At 40.9% G+C, this 17,704-nt stretch overlaps 1 protein-coding gene and 1 long non-coding RNA gene across 2 annotated transcripts; one reads left to right on the forward strand and one right to left on the reverse strand.

The window, feature by feature from the left end:
• Nucleotides 1-1,063: 1,063 nt before the first annotated feature.
• Nucleotides 1,064-6,192, reverse strand: LOC130221062 (uncharacterized). Its single transcript, XR_008836254.1, has 2 exons — nt 6,057-6,192; nt 1,064-1,998 (listed from the first exon to the last, which is right to left on the reverse strand). It is a non-coding gene; the product is annotated as an uncharacterized LOC130221062 (long non-coding RNA).
• On the forward strand, nt 1,608-17,704 carry col1a1a (collagen, type I, alpha 1a). Its single transcript, XM_056453373.1, has 51 exons — nt 1,608-1,694; nt 3,084-3,275; nt 3,660-3,682; nt 3,877-3,912; nt 4,546-4,638; nt 4,962-5,030; nt 5,254-5,298; nt 5,584-5,637; nt 6,116-6,169; nt 6,344-6,397; nt 6,547-6,600; nt 6,689-6,742; nt 6,825-6,869; nt 6,957-7,010; nt 7,344-7,388; nt 7,472-7,525; nt 7,976-8,074; nt 8,175-8,219; nt 8,901-8,999; nt 9,088-9,141; nt 9,333-9,440; nt 9,523-9,576; nt 9,671-9,769; nt 9,868-9,921; nt 10,233-10,331; nt 10,423-10,476; nt 10,571-10,624; nt 10,876-10,929; nt 11,041-11,094; nt 11,277-11,321; nt 11,413-11,511; nt 11,671-11,778; nt 11,884-11,991; nt 12,099-12,152; nt 12,237-12,290; nt 12,381-12,488; nt 12,635-12,688; nt 12,796-12,849; nt 12,941-13,102; nt 13,560-13,667; nt 13,815-13,922; nt 14,033-14,086; nt 14,208-14,315; nt 14,404-14,457; nt 14,565-14,672; nt 14,774-14,827; nt 14,947-15,054; nt 15,145-15,424; nt 15,535-15,725; nt 15,819-16,061; nt 16,350-17,704. Exons 1-51 carry the CDS (start codon nt 1,613-1,615, stop codon nt 16,494-16,496), a joined length of 4,344 nt encoding a protein of 1,447 aa, XP_056309348.1. The 5' UTR covers nt 1,608-1,612; the 3' UTR covers nt 16,497-17,704.

Raw genomic sequence — 17,704 nt, forward strand, 5'->3', positions numbered from 1 at the left:
ACTTTGGATTGGGAATATAGTGTTTTTCTCGCAACTGACCCGACGTGCACCTGAAAGCGATGAGGTGGCATTCTCTCTCTCTCTCCCTCTCTCTCGCAGCTCGCGACTCCTTTCATCTGCATTGTGAAGGGAATGAGGAGGCAGACGCAGCTCTTGGATGAGACGCCGCTATGAAGATAAAGAGAGGGGGAGCGTGAGATCTGATTGGCCACATCCAGAGGTGCGACGTGTCTGCGGAAGAGATGCAGCCGCGTGCGGACCAAATCACTGCTGATTGCTCGTCTGTGCCGCGTATTAACGATTTGACCTTTAAGATTAATATTCCCTTATTAAAGTTTGGGCCGTCATTTCCATATGTACATTTTTTTGTTCAAATTGTTCGCTTGTGCATTATTATTACCAGTGTGGTTTCTTTTACTTTAACAAAAATAAATCATCCCACTAAAAGTGTAAATGCAATGCTGGGTAAAGATTTTAATAAAATCAAATTGATGACATGGCGAGAGCATTCAGTGCATGCAGCTTTTCCAACACGCAAAATGCAGTTCGCGATATGGTTAATGCGATTGATCAAGTATAAGTTGATTAAACGTTGAGTGTAAATTATGATGAAGCGTTAAAACAAATGTGATAATGCCGGTAAAAGTTTGTCGGTTCTGAAATGGCATCAAAATAGGCTATAAAGCTTCAGTTTCACATTATTGTTTCCAAAATTTACCAAACACAACAGCTTTCATAGATCAAATGAGGTGAAATATAATAATTTCAGAAACTTTGGGGATATTAAAATACAAAATCCACAAGCAAAATAACCAACAACTTTTTCATCGCTATTTATTTATTTATTACAAACTACAGATGACAGCACAATGATAGATAGATAGATAGATAGATAGATAGATAGATAGATAGATAGATAGATAGATAGATAGATAGATAGATAGATAGATAGATAGATAGATAGATAGATAGATAGATAAAAAACAATCTACTACTCAAAAATCTGGAATAAGTGTACAGTACTTGGTTGCAGAAATCCACAAATGAAAAGAAATAACTATACTACGTTTTATGACGCCAGTAAGTCATAAATGTTCCGTCAGTATACAAATGAATAAAGAAGCGACGACAAATTTAACTCAGAAAGCATTGCATCTCCAAGTCCCTCTGTGAAGAAAGTTGTGGTTTTTGCAGAATTCAAGATAGAAACAAAAGTCCGGAGTGATGCCCACAGTACAGGTGGTCACCTTGGCACACAACCTAGCCTCACCAAAAAGAAGTTTTGAGTGCAAACCCTCACCTTTTTATTAAGAGATCAGGTTTCTTTAGAAGTTAGCTCTGCAAACGTTGTGAAGACAGCCCCCCTGTCCGGTGAAGGAGGGACGCTTTTTCTATTATACATGAACATGCTTGAGTTATCTGCTGCTCCCGGCGCCTCCCAGAAACTTTGGGGTATAAAAGCCAGGACCTAGAGTTGGTTTAGGCAGTAGGGAGTTTCTGCTGGGGTCTGGATTGGAGTCACAGAAGACCGGACCCTACCGTGTATGATTGGAGTCTAAAGGAAAAAAGAACTTCCCTCGCCTCAAAGAGTCTACATGTCTAATATTTAGACATGTTCAGCTTTGTGGATATTCGGCTGGCGCTGTTGCTCAGCGCAACGGTGCTTTTGGCAAGAGGACAAGGCGAGGACGATCGTAAGTATAACTTTTTTTTACAACTTTCCAAGCTTTGCTGGAGGTTAGTGGGTGCAAAGTGAAGAGGCGATGGGTTTTGTGATGCTGTGGAGGGAGGCAGCAAGAGAAATTATTCTGTCAGGACTTTTTTCCTGTCGGGCATTTTCCTGTCGCCTGAGGTATAGTTTTTATTCATATTCTTCTTGAATGGTGAGGAACTTTTTGCTTAGTCTAGATGTGCATTAGACCAACTGGGCCTTTCACGTTCGCATGCGCGAGCCTTTGGAGACAAGTTGGCACAGGTTTGGAAACTCTCCTCCAACAGCTGCTAAAAGAGAAGAGCAGACAGGGGAAAGATCAGAAAGTCCATAATGTGCTACATTTAAATACAAAATGTTAACAGCTTCATAAGATATAAAACATGAATACATTTGAAGAATTCAGTATATGGTGATAAATTTGACCAGATGTGGAAAAGAGAAGCTTTAGACATTAAAAATATTAGATTTAAGTACAAATAATCCAAATAGCACATCCATCAAAAAAGTTTTCCCAGAAACAAAAAGAGATGATCTCATTCTTGGATGAGCATCTCTCCGAACTCCACAGCGAATTCTGCTGATTGCGTTAAAACTGAACTACTTGTTTTACAGGCCAATACGAGAGAAAGAAAGGTAGTTTAAATATAAATTCTACTTTTAATGTATATTCCAGACCAATACTTTTAACCAGTATTAGAGCTCAAGTGTTTTGGACGGTGTCGCGGCGCCACCTGGTGGTTAAACATGCAATGACACCATATTTTGAAGATTCCCCTCCCCCATCCCTTTCACTTTTCCCCCCTCTGTTATGATGATTGAAAACACATGCGGACCCTGCAGACTTTCCACAGAAGGAAAACGTTAGTCGTTGCCAAGCCGACGGTCTTCAATTACTTCATGACGGTCAGCTTCAGCAGACGTGGAAATTTTCCCTCAAGCTTTTCCATCAGAATAATGGAATTTAGGCAAAAGTGCACTGCGCCGCCTAGGGGGCGTTTTCAAACCAAACAGCTTAAACACTAAAGTAAAGGTGTGTGCGTTAATTGACGCCAGTGATTCTTTCCCACGTGTAGGGAGAATGTTTACAAAACAAAGGACACAAGAGAAGTCCTCATTTCAATAGATAGATACTACTAAATAATTTTAATAAGTAATAACAAATTCATTACAGTTTAGAGGTTATTTAAAATCTGCAAAAGTAAGCATTTCCCACCCTGCGTCACTCATTTAGCATGACTACTGTAAACAACAAACCCACTGACCTGAATTAAAGATGAATATCTATTAAATTATTCCACATACTCGAATATTAAATGCTATTTTGTCTAATTTCATACTCATGTAAGTGTTTTTCTCGTTACTCCCGCAGGCACAGGCGGCAGCTGCACATTGGACGGCCAGGTCTACAATGACAGGGACGTCTGGAAACCAGAGCCATGCCAAATCTGCGTGTGCGACAGCGGCACCGTTATGTGCGACGAGGTGATCTGCGAGGACACGAGCGACTGCCCCAACCCAGTGATTCCCCACGACGAGTGCTGCCCCGTCTGCCCAGACGACGGTACGACGCCTTGGTTCTCCGCCTTTTCTCACCCTGGGCGACCCCACATACCCCTATTTAAGATATCTGGGAAATTTATCATGGATTCACAGCATTCACTCCCCCTTGGATTTTAAAATGTGATCTTCACGCTACCAGCCTTATGGTCACTCACTGGATTAATTTCTCTTTGGTTCTGGGTCTAGTAGGCCTATAAGTCAAAGGTCAAGGCCACAAATCTATTTGGGGGAAACCACAGACTCACTTGATTAGTTGATTGTAAATTGAGCTAATTGTTCTAAGAGATATTATTGTTATAAGAGTTATAATACAGTTATAAGAGACATCTTATTTTTATATTGGTTTTAATATTTTCTTTTTTTTATTATTTCCTCAACTGTATAGATTTCCAGGAGCCCAGTGTTGAGGTAAATGCTGTTTTACTTTTGTCAAAAATTACATTATGCTTAAAATATATTAATTTCATTGAGGATGTTGATTAGTTGTCAGTAATATTTTAATAAGCATACCATACTTAGATACTACTTTAGATAGTTATTTTAATATTTATCAGGGAAAACAAATCCTCATGAACTGCTTTGTGTTCATCATTCTCTCTTAGGGACCTAAAGGTTCTCCCGGTGACAAGGGTGAGAGGGTAGGTTGAGATTTCTGTCTTTTTTGTGCATCTGCTTATTGCTTTGTCAGCGGTTGTGTTTACTAGCTGTTTGTCTTTAAAATCTTGGAGACCTGAACAAAAGTTGTTGTGAATTAGAGCCCATTAACACTAAAAACTGTTATATTCCTTTGAGTTAGTTTTGATTTGATCTAAAATAAGTCTTTTTTTTTTTTTTACTGATTTGTTCGAGTTGTTCAAAGTTTGTCACTGAGGTTGTGCAGGGCTTTTACTATGACACTGATACATAATCATAAGTACTCATGAGTCTACCAGTACTAATAATACAACTTATTTCTGACAAAAATATTACACATGCCAATGGTTTGGTTTCTCTTATTATAAGGTATTTGTGATGCTTTGAAATCTGTGATGAGGCACAGATGTTTTCAATGTAATATAAAAAGACAACAGAATTATATACCACCCCACCGCTTTCCACTAATTATACCTTTACCAAGCCAAAAGGTCTCATCTATAGAAGTGGTGCGTCAGTTTGAACTGTAAAGGCTTTGATGTGATGTTGGTGTCAGTGCATAGACCTTTCTGTATCAAAGTGTAGCATCTGTCTCATCTCCTTAAATCCTCATTTTCCTTTTTCTTGATGTTAAACAGGGTCCTGCTGGCCCACCCGGCAATGATGGAATCCCTGGACAGCCTGGCCTCCCTGGGCCTCCAGGCCCTCCTGGACCTCCTGGCCTTGGTGGAGTAAGTATCTCACCCTAAATAAAGGACATCTCTCTTAGAGATAGGTGTGACTATGTGCCTTCAGGCCAGGTGCACAACTTCAGCAGTTGGTTTAGGCCAGAATGTGAAATTAGATCACATTTAAAAGACCTTCAGGTCAAAGGGCAGATGCATTTCAGCACTATTAATGTGGACAGCGCCCTCAGGCAGTGGCATACACTTGCACACAAGCATACAGGTTTTACAAGATAATCCCCTGGACTTGATCTATTTAGATAAATGTTTATCCCGGTTTCTGTACAAATTACTGACATGGTCTTTCCTTTTTCTCTTGTGCCCCTCAGAACTTTTCTCCTCAGATGTCTGGTGGCTTTGATGAGAAATCCTCTCCAATGGCTGTCCCAGGCCCCATGGTAAAAATTCCCTGAATGCTAACACACAAATATTCCTGGGCATGCATGCACATTAATGTGCATCATTTAATGTAATACAAATATCAGTTTAATAAATAAACAGTGTGCAATGTTCACCTGTTTATCTTAATATAAAATCACCAGAGAGTTAAGTTTTAACACACATAGTCAAATCAGCTGTTAAAAATGCTGTTTGTTGACTCCGTTTTTTCTTTTTTTAAAGGGACCTATGGGCCCCCGTGGAGCCCCTGGACCTCCTGGACCTTCCGTAAGTACAGTACTTAAAAACCTTTTTAAAATGGAATGTGATCCATAGTCGAATTCATAATTAAATTAATTTGGGATATTAAATATTATCTTGGAGACTGAAAAATGAACCTTTTAAAAATGAATATATCATATACAAATTGAAATCAAAATATATTGGGGAAATCTGAATGATTTCTTCATAATTAGATTCACTCAGGAAATATAACAGAGCTACTTCCTTAGTTTAGCATGTAATAGCACTGTGATTCCTTCTTTAATTTGTGCACTTTGTCCACCTTCACAGGGACCCCAAGGATTTACTGGTCCCCCTGGCGAGCCTGGTGAGGCTGGTGCTCCTGTGAGTATCTAAATTAATCATCTGCAATCTCATCAACACTGCTTTTTTCCTGTTAATTACATAAGCAGTAAAACATCCTTTAACAATTAACTGACCTTGAAATTTGAGATCGTTTTACCTGCTTACATTCACCCAAATTGATAGTATTTTTACCTACTTGCATATGTGCCTCCATTTTGACTCATTTGGGTCAAATGAGGTCAAAGGTAAACAAAGTTCATGCATCTTGACCTTAGCCATCTAGACTGCTTTTCCACTGTATGGATGCATGACATGCAGTCTGTGTCTCTGTGTAACAGAGCTTTCTTACTGACTATTACATTAGCAAGATTTTCACTTTAATTCATCTGGATAATTCAGAACTGCCAAAGTGTGACTCACTCATGGCGCCACACACTGACACACATAAATGCACTCACATGGACACTGATGTTTTTTTCCTAACTTAGACTTTTTTCCTGTTTCTTTCATTCTGTAGGGTCCAATGGGTCCCCGTGGCGCTGCTGGTCCCCCTGGAAAGAACGGAGAGGATGTAAGTAACCCATATAATCTTTATATTGTGGATGAGACAAAGTTGGAAGAACCATTTTTTTTTTACTTCTTTAGTTTAGGCAGGGATGTTTTGTTGTTATAGATTTTAGGGGATTTTTCGTAACATCTCACAGAAACATTGGTGAAATAATTTTGTTTTTCTCTGAATGTATAGGGTGAGTCTGGCAAACCTGGTCGCCCTGGTGAGCGCGGACCCCCTGGACCACAGGTGTGTTTTAACAAAAAGACTCTATCAAAGATAACACGAAAATAATCCAATCTATTATTTTCTTATAGAAAATAATAGGCTCTATGGTTATAGGACTCTCAAAAGAGAAATGGGTGTAAAATGCATCTTTCCTTTCTCTTTCTATCAAGGGTGCTCGTGGATTCCCCGGAACCCCTGGACTTCCAGGCATCAAGGGACACAGAGTGAGTTTGCTAGCTTAAGGAAATGGTCATTTAACAGATATAAAACTGTTGCCACATATTAAATCTACTTAAATCTTCTGTACTTTAGGGATTCAGCGGTCTAGATGGAGCTAAGGGTGATGCTGGCCCTGCTGGACCTAAGGTATAATCTATTTTTAAAATCATCATCATCACGTTTTAAACCTCAGTAAGCAGACCAGCTAACATTCTGCTTTGTCCATTAGGGTGAGCCTGGTGCATCTGGTGAGAACGGAACTCCTGGTGCCATGGTAAGTTTAGTCATCCTTGATTTGCACATTTAGGAATGACTTAAATGCTATTTAGCACATCTTTTCTATTGTAACTCTGTTTCCCAGGGTCCTCGTGGTTTGCCTGGCGAGAGAGGCCGTGCTGGTCCTCCTGGTGCTGCTGTAAGTAACCTTTCAACCCTGATCTGTACTTTGTGTCCTAGTATATGGTTACTTGCAGGTGTTATACCTTCTTAAAAATTATATGCATGGAAATTAAGTCCTTCACGGCAGCTTAACAGCCATTTGGAATGGATGAGATAAAACCGTTTTTAAGTGTATATATATATATATATATATATATATATATATATATATATATATATATATATATATATATATATATATATATATATATATATATATATGTATAAATATAGAATGTTAAAAATATATATAAAGTGTGCATATTATGCTCTTTAATGCATAAATAATCACACTTTCTCAATTTTTCAGGGTGCTCGTGGTAATGATGGTGCCGCTGGAGCTGCTGGTCCTCCTGTAAGTAGCTACAATATTTAAAATAATAATAATAACAATAAAATTATGATGACTAAAAACTTTCTTTTATTCTTTTGCTTTAGGGCCCAACTGGCCCTGCTGGTCCCCCAGGATTCCCTGGTGGCCCTGGATCTAAGGTAAAAAAAAATATTTATGTATATTTAAATTTTGTTCATGATTAAACTAATTCAAACTCCAAATCAAACCAAACAAACAAACTCTAGATGACACAAAATGTCACTGTAATAGGATCAAAGGCACCAGATGTCTGGGTTGTTGGCAATTTTCTCAATCATCATGATGATGTAGGCCAACAATGAATGAATGAAGCCTTGGCAAATGTTAGTAGGTCAAATCTTAGAGTAACATATTTTTTAACTAATTATTTGTTTAGTTTTATTGGTTAATATATAATTAACTTCCACAACAATTTACAATAGAAATTCAGGTGTTCAGAAATACTGACACAAATGCCATGAGAATCTTTCTTTTTATGCAATTCTAAATTTACAATAAAGGTTGAGATGCCCCTTATAGCATTTCTCAGGTGTTTTATTGACCTATCTGTTGCATTTTGCCTTTTTTAGGGAGAGGTTGGTCCTCAGGGATCCCGTGGTGCAGAGGGACCTCAGGGAGCCCGTGGTGAAGCTGGTAACCCTGGACCTGCTGGTCCTGCTGGTCCCGCTGTGAGTAAATTATTTTTCCAGATTTGTTTAAGGTTAAATGTGAAATTATTCACGCAGTTCACTCATGAACACATTGTCTGCTTTGCTTGTTTTATTGTAGGGTAACAATGGAGCTGATGGTGCCCCTGGTGCCAAGGGTGCTCCTGTAAGTTGCTTTATTCTTTGTTTGGTAAAATATTTTCATGAGGCATTTATGTTTCTTCATAGACGTGGGAAGATGTTTTGGGTTGGGGGTGCTGTATTAGGGTGGCCTGGGGAAGATTTGTCTAAAAATTTACATAAATATAGTAGCTTTCACAAGATTGTTGAAGTCAATGGAGCAACTATTACGGCACATTTCACTATAGATCTTAAAATTTTATATAATGGTGATAACCCTGACATATTATATTTTGTGTTTGAGTCTAAACTTTCTGTCAGTGAGCCAGCTCGGCATATTTGCAAACAGAAGAGTAAAATACCAAAAGAAAATAAGAGATTTTTTCATTTCCAATGTTGCCACCTTGTGGCAAAAAATAAGTTTTACACTGCATGTTTGAGCTTCAAATGCACAATTGGAGAAAAAACTAGCCTTAAGTGTATTATAAAGGTTTAATAACTACTACAAATTACAGTTAAATTACTGAAGATTTACTGATTTTGAATGGAGCCAGCTGATTTCTGCATTTAAAGAAGCAAAGTGTTTATGGTCCTGTAAAATCAGGGGAGTGCCGCAGCACTCCCAGCACCCTTACTTCCCACACCCCCTGTATTTCCACTTCCTTGTTTTGAATGTAGTAAGTCACTTGACTCCCTCATTTTTGCTAATCTCTGCTGCCACCTACAGGGCGCTCCTGGTATTGCTGGTGCTCCTGGCTTCCCTGGACCCCGTGGTCCTCCTGGAGCTGCTGGAGCAGCTGGTGCCCCTGGCCCTAAGGGTAACACCGTAAGTGCCCAAATCTTCTCGGATACAGCTACATTTTTTTAAAAACAAAATGTGAATAATTTTACACAATTACTTCTTGCATTTTCAGGGTGAGGCTGGTGCCCCAGGTGCCAAAGGAGAGGCTGGTGCTAAGGGAGAGGGTGTAAGTATAAACTTCACTCAATTAAAATACGTTGCCAGTTACTTTGTCATTTTTAAAACTCAATTTTCATATATTGCATTTTTAGTTCCACGCATTTTCAGAAAGCAACTGTACTTTTCTTTAATACTTTAAATAATTTCTAATCCCAATCTTCAATTCTAACCATCTTTTTTCTTTGTGTGTTCACCCAGGGTGCCCAAGGAGTTCAGGGTCCCCCTGGTCCCCCTGGTGAGGAAGGCAAGAGAGGACCTCGTGGTGAGCCCGGTGCTGGTGGTGCCCGTGGACCTACTGGTGAACGTGTATGTACCCACATCAAACCAATTCAGAAAACTGAAGACATCAGTAGCCAAGACAATAACATTTACACACCTCTCTGTGCAGGGTGCTCCTGGTGCTCGTGGTTTCCCTGGTGCTGATGGAGCTGCAGGTCCAAGAGTAAGTCTACAGAACAAACGAAATAATTAAGTTACCAACTAAGGAAAGGATATGTTTGGGATTTAATTTTAACTCTTTTTGATCTGTGTAACAGGGTGCCCCTGGTGAGCGTGGAGGCCCTGGAGTTGTTGGACCTAAGGGTGCCACTGGTGAGCCTGGCCGCAATGGTGAACCTGGTATGCCAGGATCCAAGGTAAGGAAGTTGGCATCCTTGATTATATATAATTTTATCAACTAATTGTGTTTCAGTGGGCCAGTTTGTGACCCCCTCTCTCTTCATCCCTATTACAGGGTATGACTGGTAGCCCTGGCAGCCCTGGACCTGATGGAAAGACCGGACCTGGTGTAAGTGCCCACTACACCATAACAGATAACCCAGTGCATTGTGGAAATGTCTAGCTTACTACTATTAGAATCCAGGGTCTGCATTTCAACAACTCCAACAGCTTTTAACCACTTTTATTCCAAAACAGTTCATAGGAAATTGATTTTAAAAAGTGTAATTATTCAATCCATGATCATTTTTACATTTATGTTTTTCTCTATGATACAATAATTGCAGTAAATTCAGGCAGGCATATAAACTCATATCCTGATATTCATTCAGGGTGACAAACAATGAAAGCTCACAATTATCTTTTATTTATATCTGATAGGGTGCTCCTGGACAAGATGGTCGCCCTGGACCACCTGGCCCTGTTGGAGCCAGAGGACAGCCTGGTGTCATGGGATTCCCTGGACCTAAGGGTGCTGCTGTGAGTGCCTAAATAACAAAAGGCCTTGTTCAATATGCAAATGTTGCAAAGAGCTTTCTACATTTGATGTTTATTTTTGCCCTTTGTGCAGGGTGAGGCTGGCAAACCCGGTGAGAGAGGTGTGATGGGTGCTATTGGTGCCACTGTAAGTATCTGTAGCTTTTGAATTTACTTATGCTTTTGGTTTTATAGTGTCTGGGTATGAACCTTATTCGATTTTGTTTTATGCCAAACTATAGGGTGCTCCTGGTAAGGATGGTGATGTTGGTGCCCCTGGTGCTCCTGGACCTGCTGTAAGTAGCTCTGCAGTATTCCATAATATGTTAGCTAAGTAATTTCATGTTATTTAACATATTTTTCATCAGTGGTCATTAAAATCCATTATATGGGTCATCAAACTTATGTTTGTATAAATACAACATTACAATATATAGCTTCAACTTACATTCTTCTTTAAATTACTACCTTATAGTAATAAAGTTCAAGTATATTCTAATGAACTACTTTGTCAATGTCTCATGATTTTATTTTTTTTTGTGAGTAGGGACCTGCTGGTGAGAGAGGTGAACAAGGAGCTGCTGGTCCTCCTGGATTCCAGGTGAGTGCATTCAATACTTTTACCTATTCCATATACACTTTGAATGCAGTAGTTTTGTTATTGAGGTTGATTTTAGATTGCTCACATCTTTGTTGTGCATCTGAATGACAGGGTCTGCCAGGACCTCAAGGTGCTACTGGTGAGCCAGGAAAGTCTGGTGAGCAGGTAAGATCATACGTAATTGATACTGTCTATTGTATGATCAATGGATTTAAGAAACTGTTGCTTAATGGACACTACACATAAACATGCAGCTACCTTGAGCTATGGGCAACTTTGAAAGCCTTATTAAAAATCAAGGACCAATACTAACACAATACTAATTTGTGCTCTTTGATATATTACAGGGTGCTCCTGGAGAAGCTGGAGCTCCTGGACCTGCTGGTTCTAGAGTGAGTATCTACCACATGATCACCAAATGGTGCATAGCCCATATATGAAATGGACCAGAACTGATGCCATCTCATATTCATTTTTACCCAGGGTGACAGAGGATTCCCTGGTGAGCGTGGTGCCCCTGGCCCCTCTGGCCCTGTTGGTGCCCGTGGTTCTCCTGGTTCAGCTGGTAATGATGGTGCCAAGGTAAGTCTCATCTGTCCTGACTATTTTTTTATTATGCCAGACATTTATAGTGAATGACTAAGATAAATCAAGGGTTGCCACTAAATGTGTATCAATGTCCTGGAAAGTATGGCAACAAATCTTAGTCTGTATCAACATTAAGATGACTTGTTTTTTCAGGGTGAAGGTGGTGCTTCAGGTGCTCCTGGTGCTCAGGGTCCTCCCGGACTTCAAGGAATGCCCGGAGAGCGTGGTGCTGCTGGTCTCCCAGGTCTTAAGGGTGACAGAGTGAGTATGACACAAACTGAACTTTGAACAGTTTGTTTCTGACAGAAAATATTGTACCAACATACAGCAAACAAAGTTCTCAAAACTGGTGATCTCTTATCCCAGGGTGACCAAGGTGCCAAGGGTGCTGATGGTGCTGGTGGTAAAGATGGCATTCGTGGTATGACCGGACCAATTGGACCTCCTGGACCTGCTGGAGCTCCTGGTGACAAGGTGAGTGTCTTTTGAACAAGATTCTATAACACCATACTATGTGATGAAACTTCTTGAAGTTGAACAGTAAATTTAACCCTGGTTCTATTTTTTGTATGGTAATATAGGGAGAATCTGGTGCTCAAGGACTTGTTGGACCTACTGGTGCCCGTGGACCACCTGTAAGTACAGACTTGGCTTTAAGACAACAAACATTTAGGTATTTCACTAGATGGTCTGATACCATAATCTTTTATTACATATAGGGTGAGCGTGGAGAGACTGGTGCTCCTGGACCTGCTGGATTTGCTGGACCTCCTGTGAGTAACAAATTCTACTACATATATATCCTTTTAATGTTTTTTTACAGGCAAGTTCTTAGTTTAAACACTTAATTTCTTGCCAAACAGGGTGCCGATGGTCTGCCTGGTGCCAAGGGAGAGGCAGGAGACAATGGTGCTAAGGGTGATGCTGGTGCTCCAGGACCTGCAGGAGCAACTGGTGCCCCTGGACCTCAGGTATGACCATAATTTCAAATAATTTCCTCATCCTCCATTTTCAGACATCATCAGACTTTTTTAATTTTATCCTATATCATTAGTCATGGTTTTCTTTTATAATGTAGATATGCAATTTTCTAATCAAATTGACTTGTGCCATGCAGGGTCCCGTTGGTTCTACTGGACCCAAGGGTGCCCGTGGTGCTGCTGGTCCTCCTGTGAGTATGACTACCACAATTTCATATTTCTGGGTGTTTTGTTAGTACTTACCACAATTTTTTGCTTTCGAAGACCTGTGGAAATTTACATTTACATTTTTATTTAGGGTGCTACTGGCTTCCCTGGTGCTGCTGGCAGAGTTGGACCTCCTGGTCCTTCTGTAAGAACATCTACAACATTGATTTAGATATTTATAAACTGCTCTCTTATATATTTAACAATGGGTCTCTAATTACTTGCTGTATTTTTAGGGAAATTCTGGACCCCCAGGACCTCCTGGACCCGCTGGTAAGGAGGGCCAGAAAGGTAACCGTGGTGAGACTGGACCTGCTGGTCGTACTGGTGAAGTTGGTGCTGCTGGACCACCTGGTGCCCCTGGTGAGAAAGGAAATCCCGGAGCTGAGGGTGCCACTGTAAGTCATTCTGTTCAATAATTATACTTACCTTCTGGCCTTGTCTAATACATCACTGTAAACAAATCTGTATAAAGTAAATTTCCAATATCGCCTTGCAAAATGATTTTAAATGCTTTCACTTTGGTAGAGCTGTATGCACAAAATATGTAAAATGTTATCCTAGGTTCAAAATCAACATTTTATCTTAAAACCCAAATGAGCTTTATTATGGTTATTTGGATTTTTAGTTAAATCTATGGATGTGATATTAATGGAGTTTGACAATTGTGGGCTTGTTAGCTAATAGATTATCTTATACAGAAAGTAAAGATGTTACCCCTTTGCTCCTCATCTTGATCTCCATGCTAGTATAAATTAGTGGATATTTATTTCAAACATAATTTCTAGCTGTAAGAACACACTTTGTTGTGCATTTTCCTATATTATCTTACTGACATACTGATTTCTTTTTCAGGGCTCTGCTGGTATCCCTGGACCCCAAGGTATTGGTGGTCAGCGTGGTATTGTAGGTCTCCCTGGACAAAGAGGCGAGCGTGGTTTCCCCGGTCTCCCTGGCCCATCCGTGAGTTTTTTGGCTCTTTGAAATCTTTTGAAATCTCAGTTGAAAACAGAAATATCTACATACTCTCTTGTCTTGCTTGGAAGTTGGTGTCTCAAGGATCAATCATGGATAAGCTTTCATTAGGATTTTCTTTATCATGCAATATAGGGAGAGATTGGCAAGCAGGGACCTTCTGGTCCATCTGGTGAACGTGGACCTCCTGGTCCCATGGGACCCCCTGGACTGGCTGGACCTCCTGGTGAGCCTGGTCGTGAGGTGAGGATACACACTTATACCCCAGATCTTGTTCAATGTCATTGACATAATTGAACTGGAAGAAAAGTAGTACTGCCTTGTTCACACCTATATACATTTCTTTACTTTAGGGCACTCCAGGAAATGAGGGCTCTGCTGGACGCGATGGTGCTGCTGGCCCCAAGGTGAACTACAGTCTTCATGGTTTCCCTTAATGCAATGCATTCAGTTATCATAGCACTACACATTAGGATGTGTCAAAGGTGGTTTCTCTTTCAAAAGTCTGTTTTTCTACTCCAAACATAGGGTGACCGTGGTGAGACTGGCCCATCTGGCACTCCTGGAGCCCCTGGACCTCCTGGTGCTGCTGGACCTCTTGGCCCTGCTGGAAAGACTGGTGATCGTGGAGAGACCGTAAGTGTCTCATCTCCAATAATGAATCGCCTGTGGATTGTTTGAGGGGAATTTTAGACTCATCTGTTGTTGTTTTTTTACTTGTTAGGGCCCTGCTGGTGTCCCCGGTCCTGCTGGCCCCTCTGGTCCCCGCGGACCCTCTGTAAGTTCTGACTCAAACAATAAAGGAGTTGCCCAAGCATACTCTGTATTTAGCTGTGGTATGAACAATATTGTGTTCTAAGGTTTCATGTCAATGTCTTTATCCAGGGACCCTCTGGAGCTCGTGGAGACAAGGGTGAGACTGGTGAGGCTGGTGAGAGAGGCATGAAGGGACACAGAGGATTCACTGGAATGCCAGGACCCCCTGGTCCTCCTGTGAGTGATTCTGTTTAGAATATGGAATTTGCAGTATATTCCTTGATAATAAAATCTGTAGATGGAAATCTGTTTTTCATTTCCAATATTCTTGTCCATAGGGACCCTCTGGAGAATCTGGACCCGCTGGAGCTTCTGGACCCGCTGGACCTAGAGTAAGTGTTATTATAAAATGTATATTGTGTTTCTCTTTATTTATTTATAGGTGATCAAATACACCATGTCCTGAGTTCATTCTGAGAAAGGTTTGATGTTTCTGTTATTGTATTAATAGGGCCCAGCTGGATCTGCTGGATCTGCTGGTAAGGATGGAATGAGTGGCCTCCCTGGACCCATTGGACCTCCTGGACCCCGGGGTCGCAATGGAGAAATTGGACCAGCTGTGGGTGATTCTTTCCTTTTTTACACAATCGTGCACTCAAAAAACTAAATATATGCATTAACACAGGCGTATTTGGTTAATCTGGTATAGGGACCTCCTGGACCTCCCGGCCCCCCTGGAGCACCTGGACCCTCTGGTGGTGGATTTGACATTGGCTTCATTGCCCAGCCACAGGAGAAGGCCCCTGATCCCTTCCGTCACTTCCGTGCCGACGATGCCAATGTGATGCGCGACCGTGACCTTGAGGTTGACACCACCCTCAAGTCCCTGAGCCAGCAGATTGAGAGCATCATCAGCCCAGACGGCACCAAGAAGAACCCTGCTCGCACTTGCCGTGACCTGAAGATGTGCCACCCAGACTGGAAGAGCGGTATGTTACATTTCTTTGCTGTACAACAATGGAGAAATTTCTAATTAAAAAAATTGTAAATATATTGCCTTGCATAGTTTAATCCCATTCCTCTCAAAAACAAAACACAGGCGAGTACTGGATTGACCCTGACCAGGGTTGCAACCAGGATGCCATCAAGGTCTACTGCAACATGGAGACTGGCGAGACTTGCGTCAACCCAGCTGAGTCTGCTATTCCCAAGAAGAACTGGTACACAAGCAAGAATATTAAGGAGAAGAAACACGTCTGGTTCGGAGAGGCCATGACCGATGGCTTCCAGGTGAGGATGTCATCTAGTTCAAAACCTACAACAGATTTTGTCATCAAGAGTCATATATTTGCAAATCTCATACTTTCCTTCTAAAACCAACAGTTCGAGTATGGCAGCGAGGGCTCCAAGCCTGAGGATGTCAACATTCAGCTCACTTTCCTGCGCCTCATGTCCACCGAGGCATCCCAGAACATCACATACCACTGCAAGAACAGCATTGCATACATGGACGAGGCTTCTGGCAACCTGAAGAAGGCTCTTCTGCTGCAGGGCTCCAACGAAATTGAGATCAGAGCAGAGGGCAACAGCCGCTTCACATACAGTGTCACTGAGGATGGTTGCACGGTGAGTTGTCTTTCTCTGCCATTTTATTGGTTTATTTGCCATCTCAGCAGTAATATTTACTGAATATGAAAGATAATGCAAAATAGATGGGAAAAATGAGAAGCCTTAGTATATTTTCCTTTATTCATTAGCAGTAGCTTTCATCTTAATCAACTTTTGCATGGTGATAAAAGCAGAAGCAATTCATCCAAAGGAAAACAAGCTGCTATTGATTTAGCATTGATTATAGCAATGGTGTATATACAGGTTCTAATTTTGTCCCTGTTTTGCTTGTTTCCACCTCTCCAGTTGCATACCGGTGCATGGGGCAAGACAGTCATTGACTACAAAACAACGAAAACATCCCGTCTGCCTATTATTGACATCGCCCCTATGGACGTTGGTGCACCTAATCAGGAATTTGGCATTGAAGTTGGCCCAGTCTGCTTCTTGTAAAAAAGAAATCTGGACTTGAGATTGTTTGTGTGCGTGTGTGTTTTTTTTCTAGCAATCATCTCTCTAAAATCTTTTCTATGCATTAAAACCAAACCCTAGAATCCAATTTGGCTGTCCAAATGGTCCACTTGCTTAGACCTGCGCTTCAGAAGACAGTGGTTGTGTGTTATCAGGCTTTTTTTGGACCACTATTTTGTCACCACCCACACTGAGGATACTTTAGAAGACTCATTTGTTTCACTGGCAACAAGAAAATAATATATACTTATAGCGTGTAAAATCCCCCTGGAGTTTTAAAGAAACATCACTGATACAAGTGACTTTTTTCAACCACTGAGGAAGGACAATGAAAGAGCAAAACCAAATGCTTTGTACCATGTTCAGGTGTTAAATAAATCTGTAAAATGACATTTAAGTGTCTCTGTGTTATACCCATTAGGACCACCGGGTGCCGAATGCCAACGTTCCTCTCAAGTCACACGAGTACATCTAGTAGAGACAGGGGTTCAACTTTGTTTTGATGTTTTATGGCTACCTCAAAAAAGAAACCTGCGATTCCCAGTGTTGACCAACACCAGGTCAGGATTTTACTTGGCAGAAGTATTGTTAAGAGAACAAGTGACAGCTGTAAAGGTGCTATTTCCTCATGAGGTCCTGTTAGCAAGAAATCAAGGAGTTTCACAAAATGTATTGTCGTCGCTTTTGCTCACAGGGCCTTTGGTGCTAAAGAAACCCCAGCATCTTGCTGCCCAGTTGTAACAGATGCTTCCCTTTCTGAAGTGAAGAGCCAGACAGCAGAGCTTTTGTTAAAAAGCAGTACTGTAGCTGTGATGCATGCAGTCTTTTCAAGTGTAGAATAAGCAGGTGGAGTCTGTTTTTATTTTCCAAACGCCTTTTGACACTTTTTGGTTGTTGTCTTTTGGTTTCTTTATAAAATACCCCCCCCCCCCTCCCCAAATGTCATTCAGTTGCCTCCACCTATTTCCCCACTTCCCTTCCATCCTTCTGTAATCTGGATTTGTTTTGTTCTCACCCAGGTTTTTTAAAGCTTAAAACAGACAATCAAATAGAAAAGTCCTAAAATCATGAGAGAAGCACACCTTAGGGGGGTAAAAACAAGAAGATCTGTACCTATTTTGTATATGTATAATAATTTGAGATGTTTTTAATTATTTTGAATGCTGAAATAAAGCATGTTAAGTGGTCGA

Source organism: Danio aesculapii, chromosome 3 (genome assembly GCF_903798145.1).
Source record: "Danio aesculapii chromosome 3, fDanAes4.1, whole genome shotgun sequence".
Taxonomy (NCBI): Eukaryota; Metazoa; Chordata; class Actinopteri; order Cypriniformes; family Danionidae; genus Danio; species Danio aesculapii.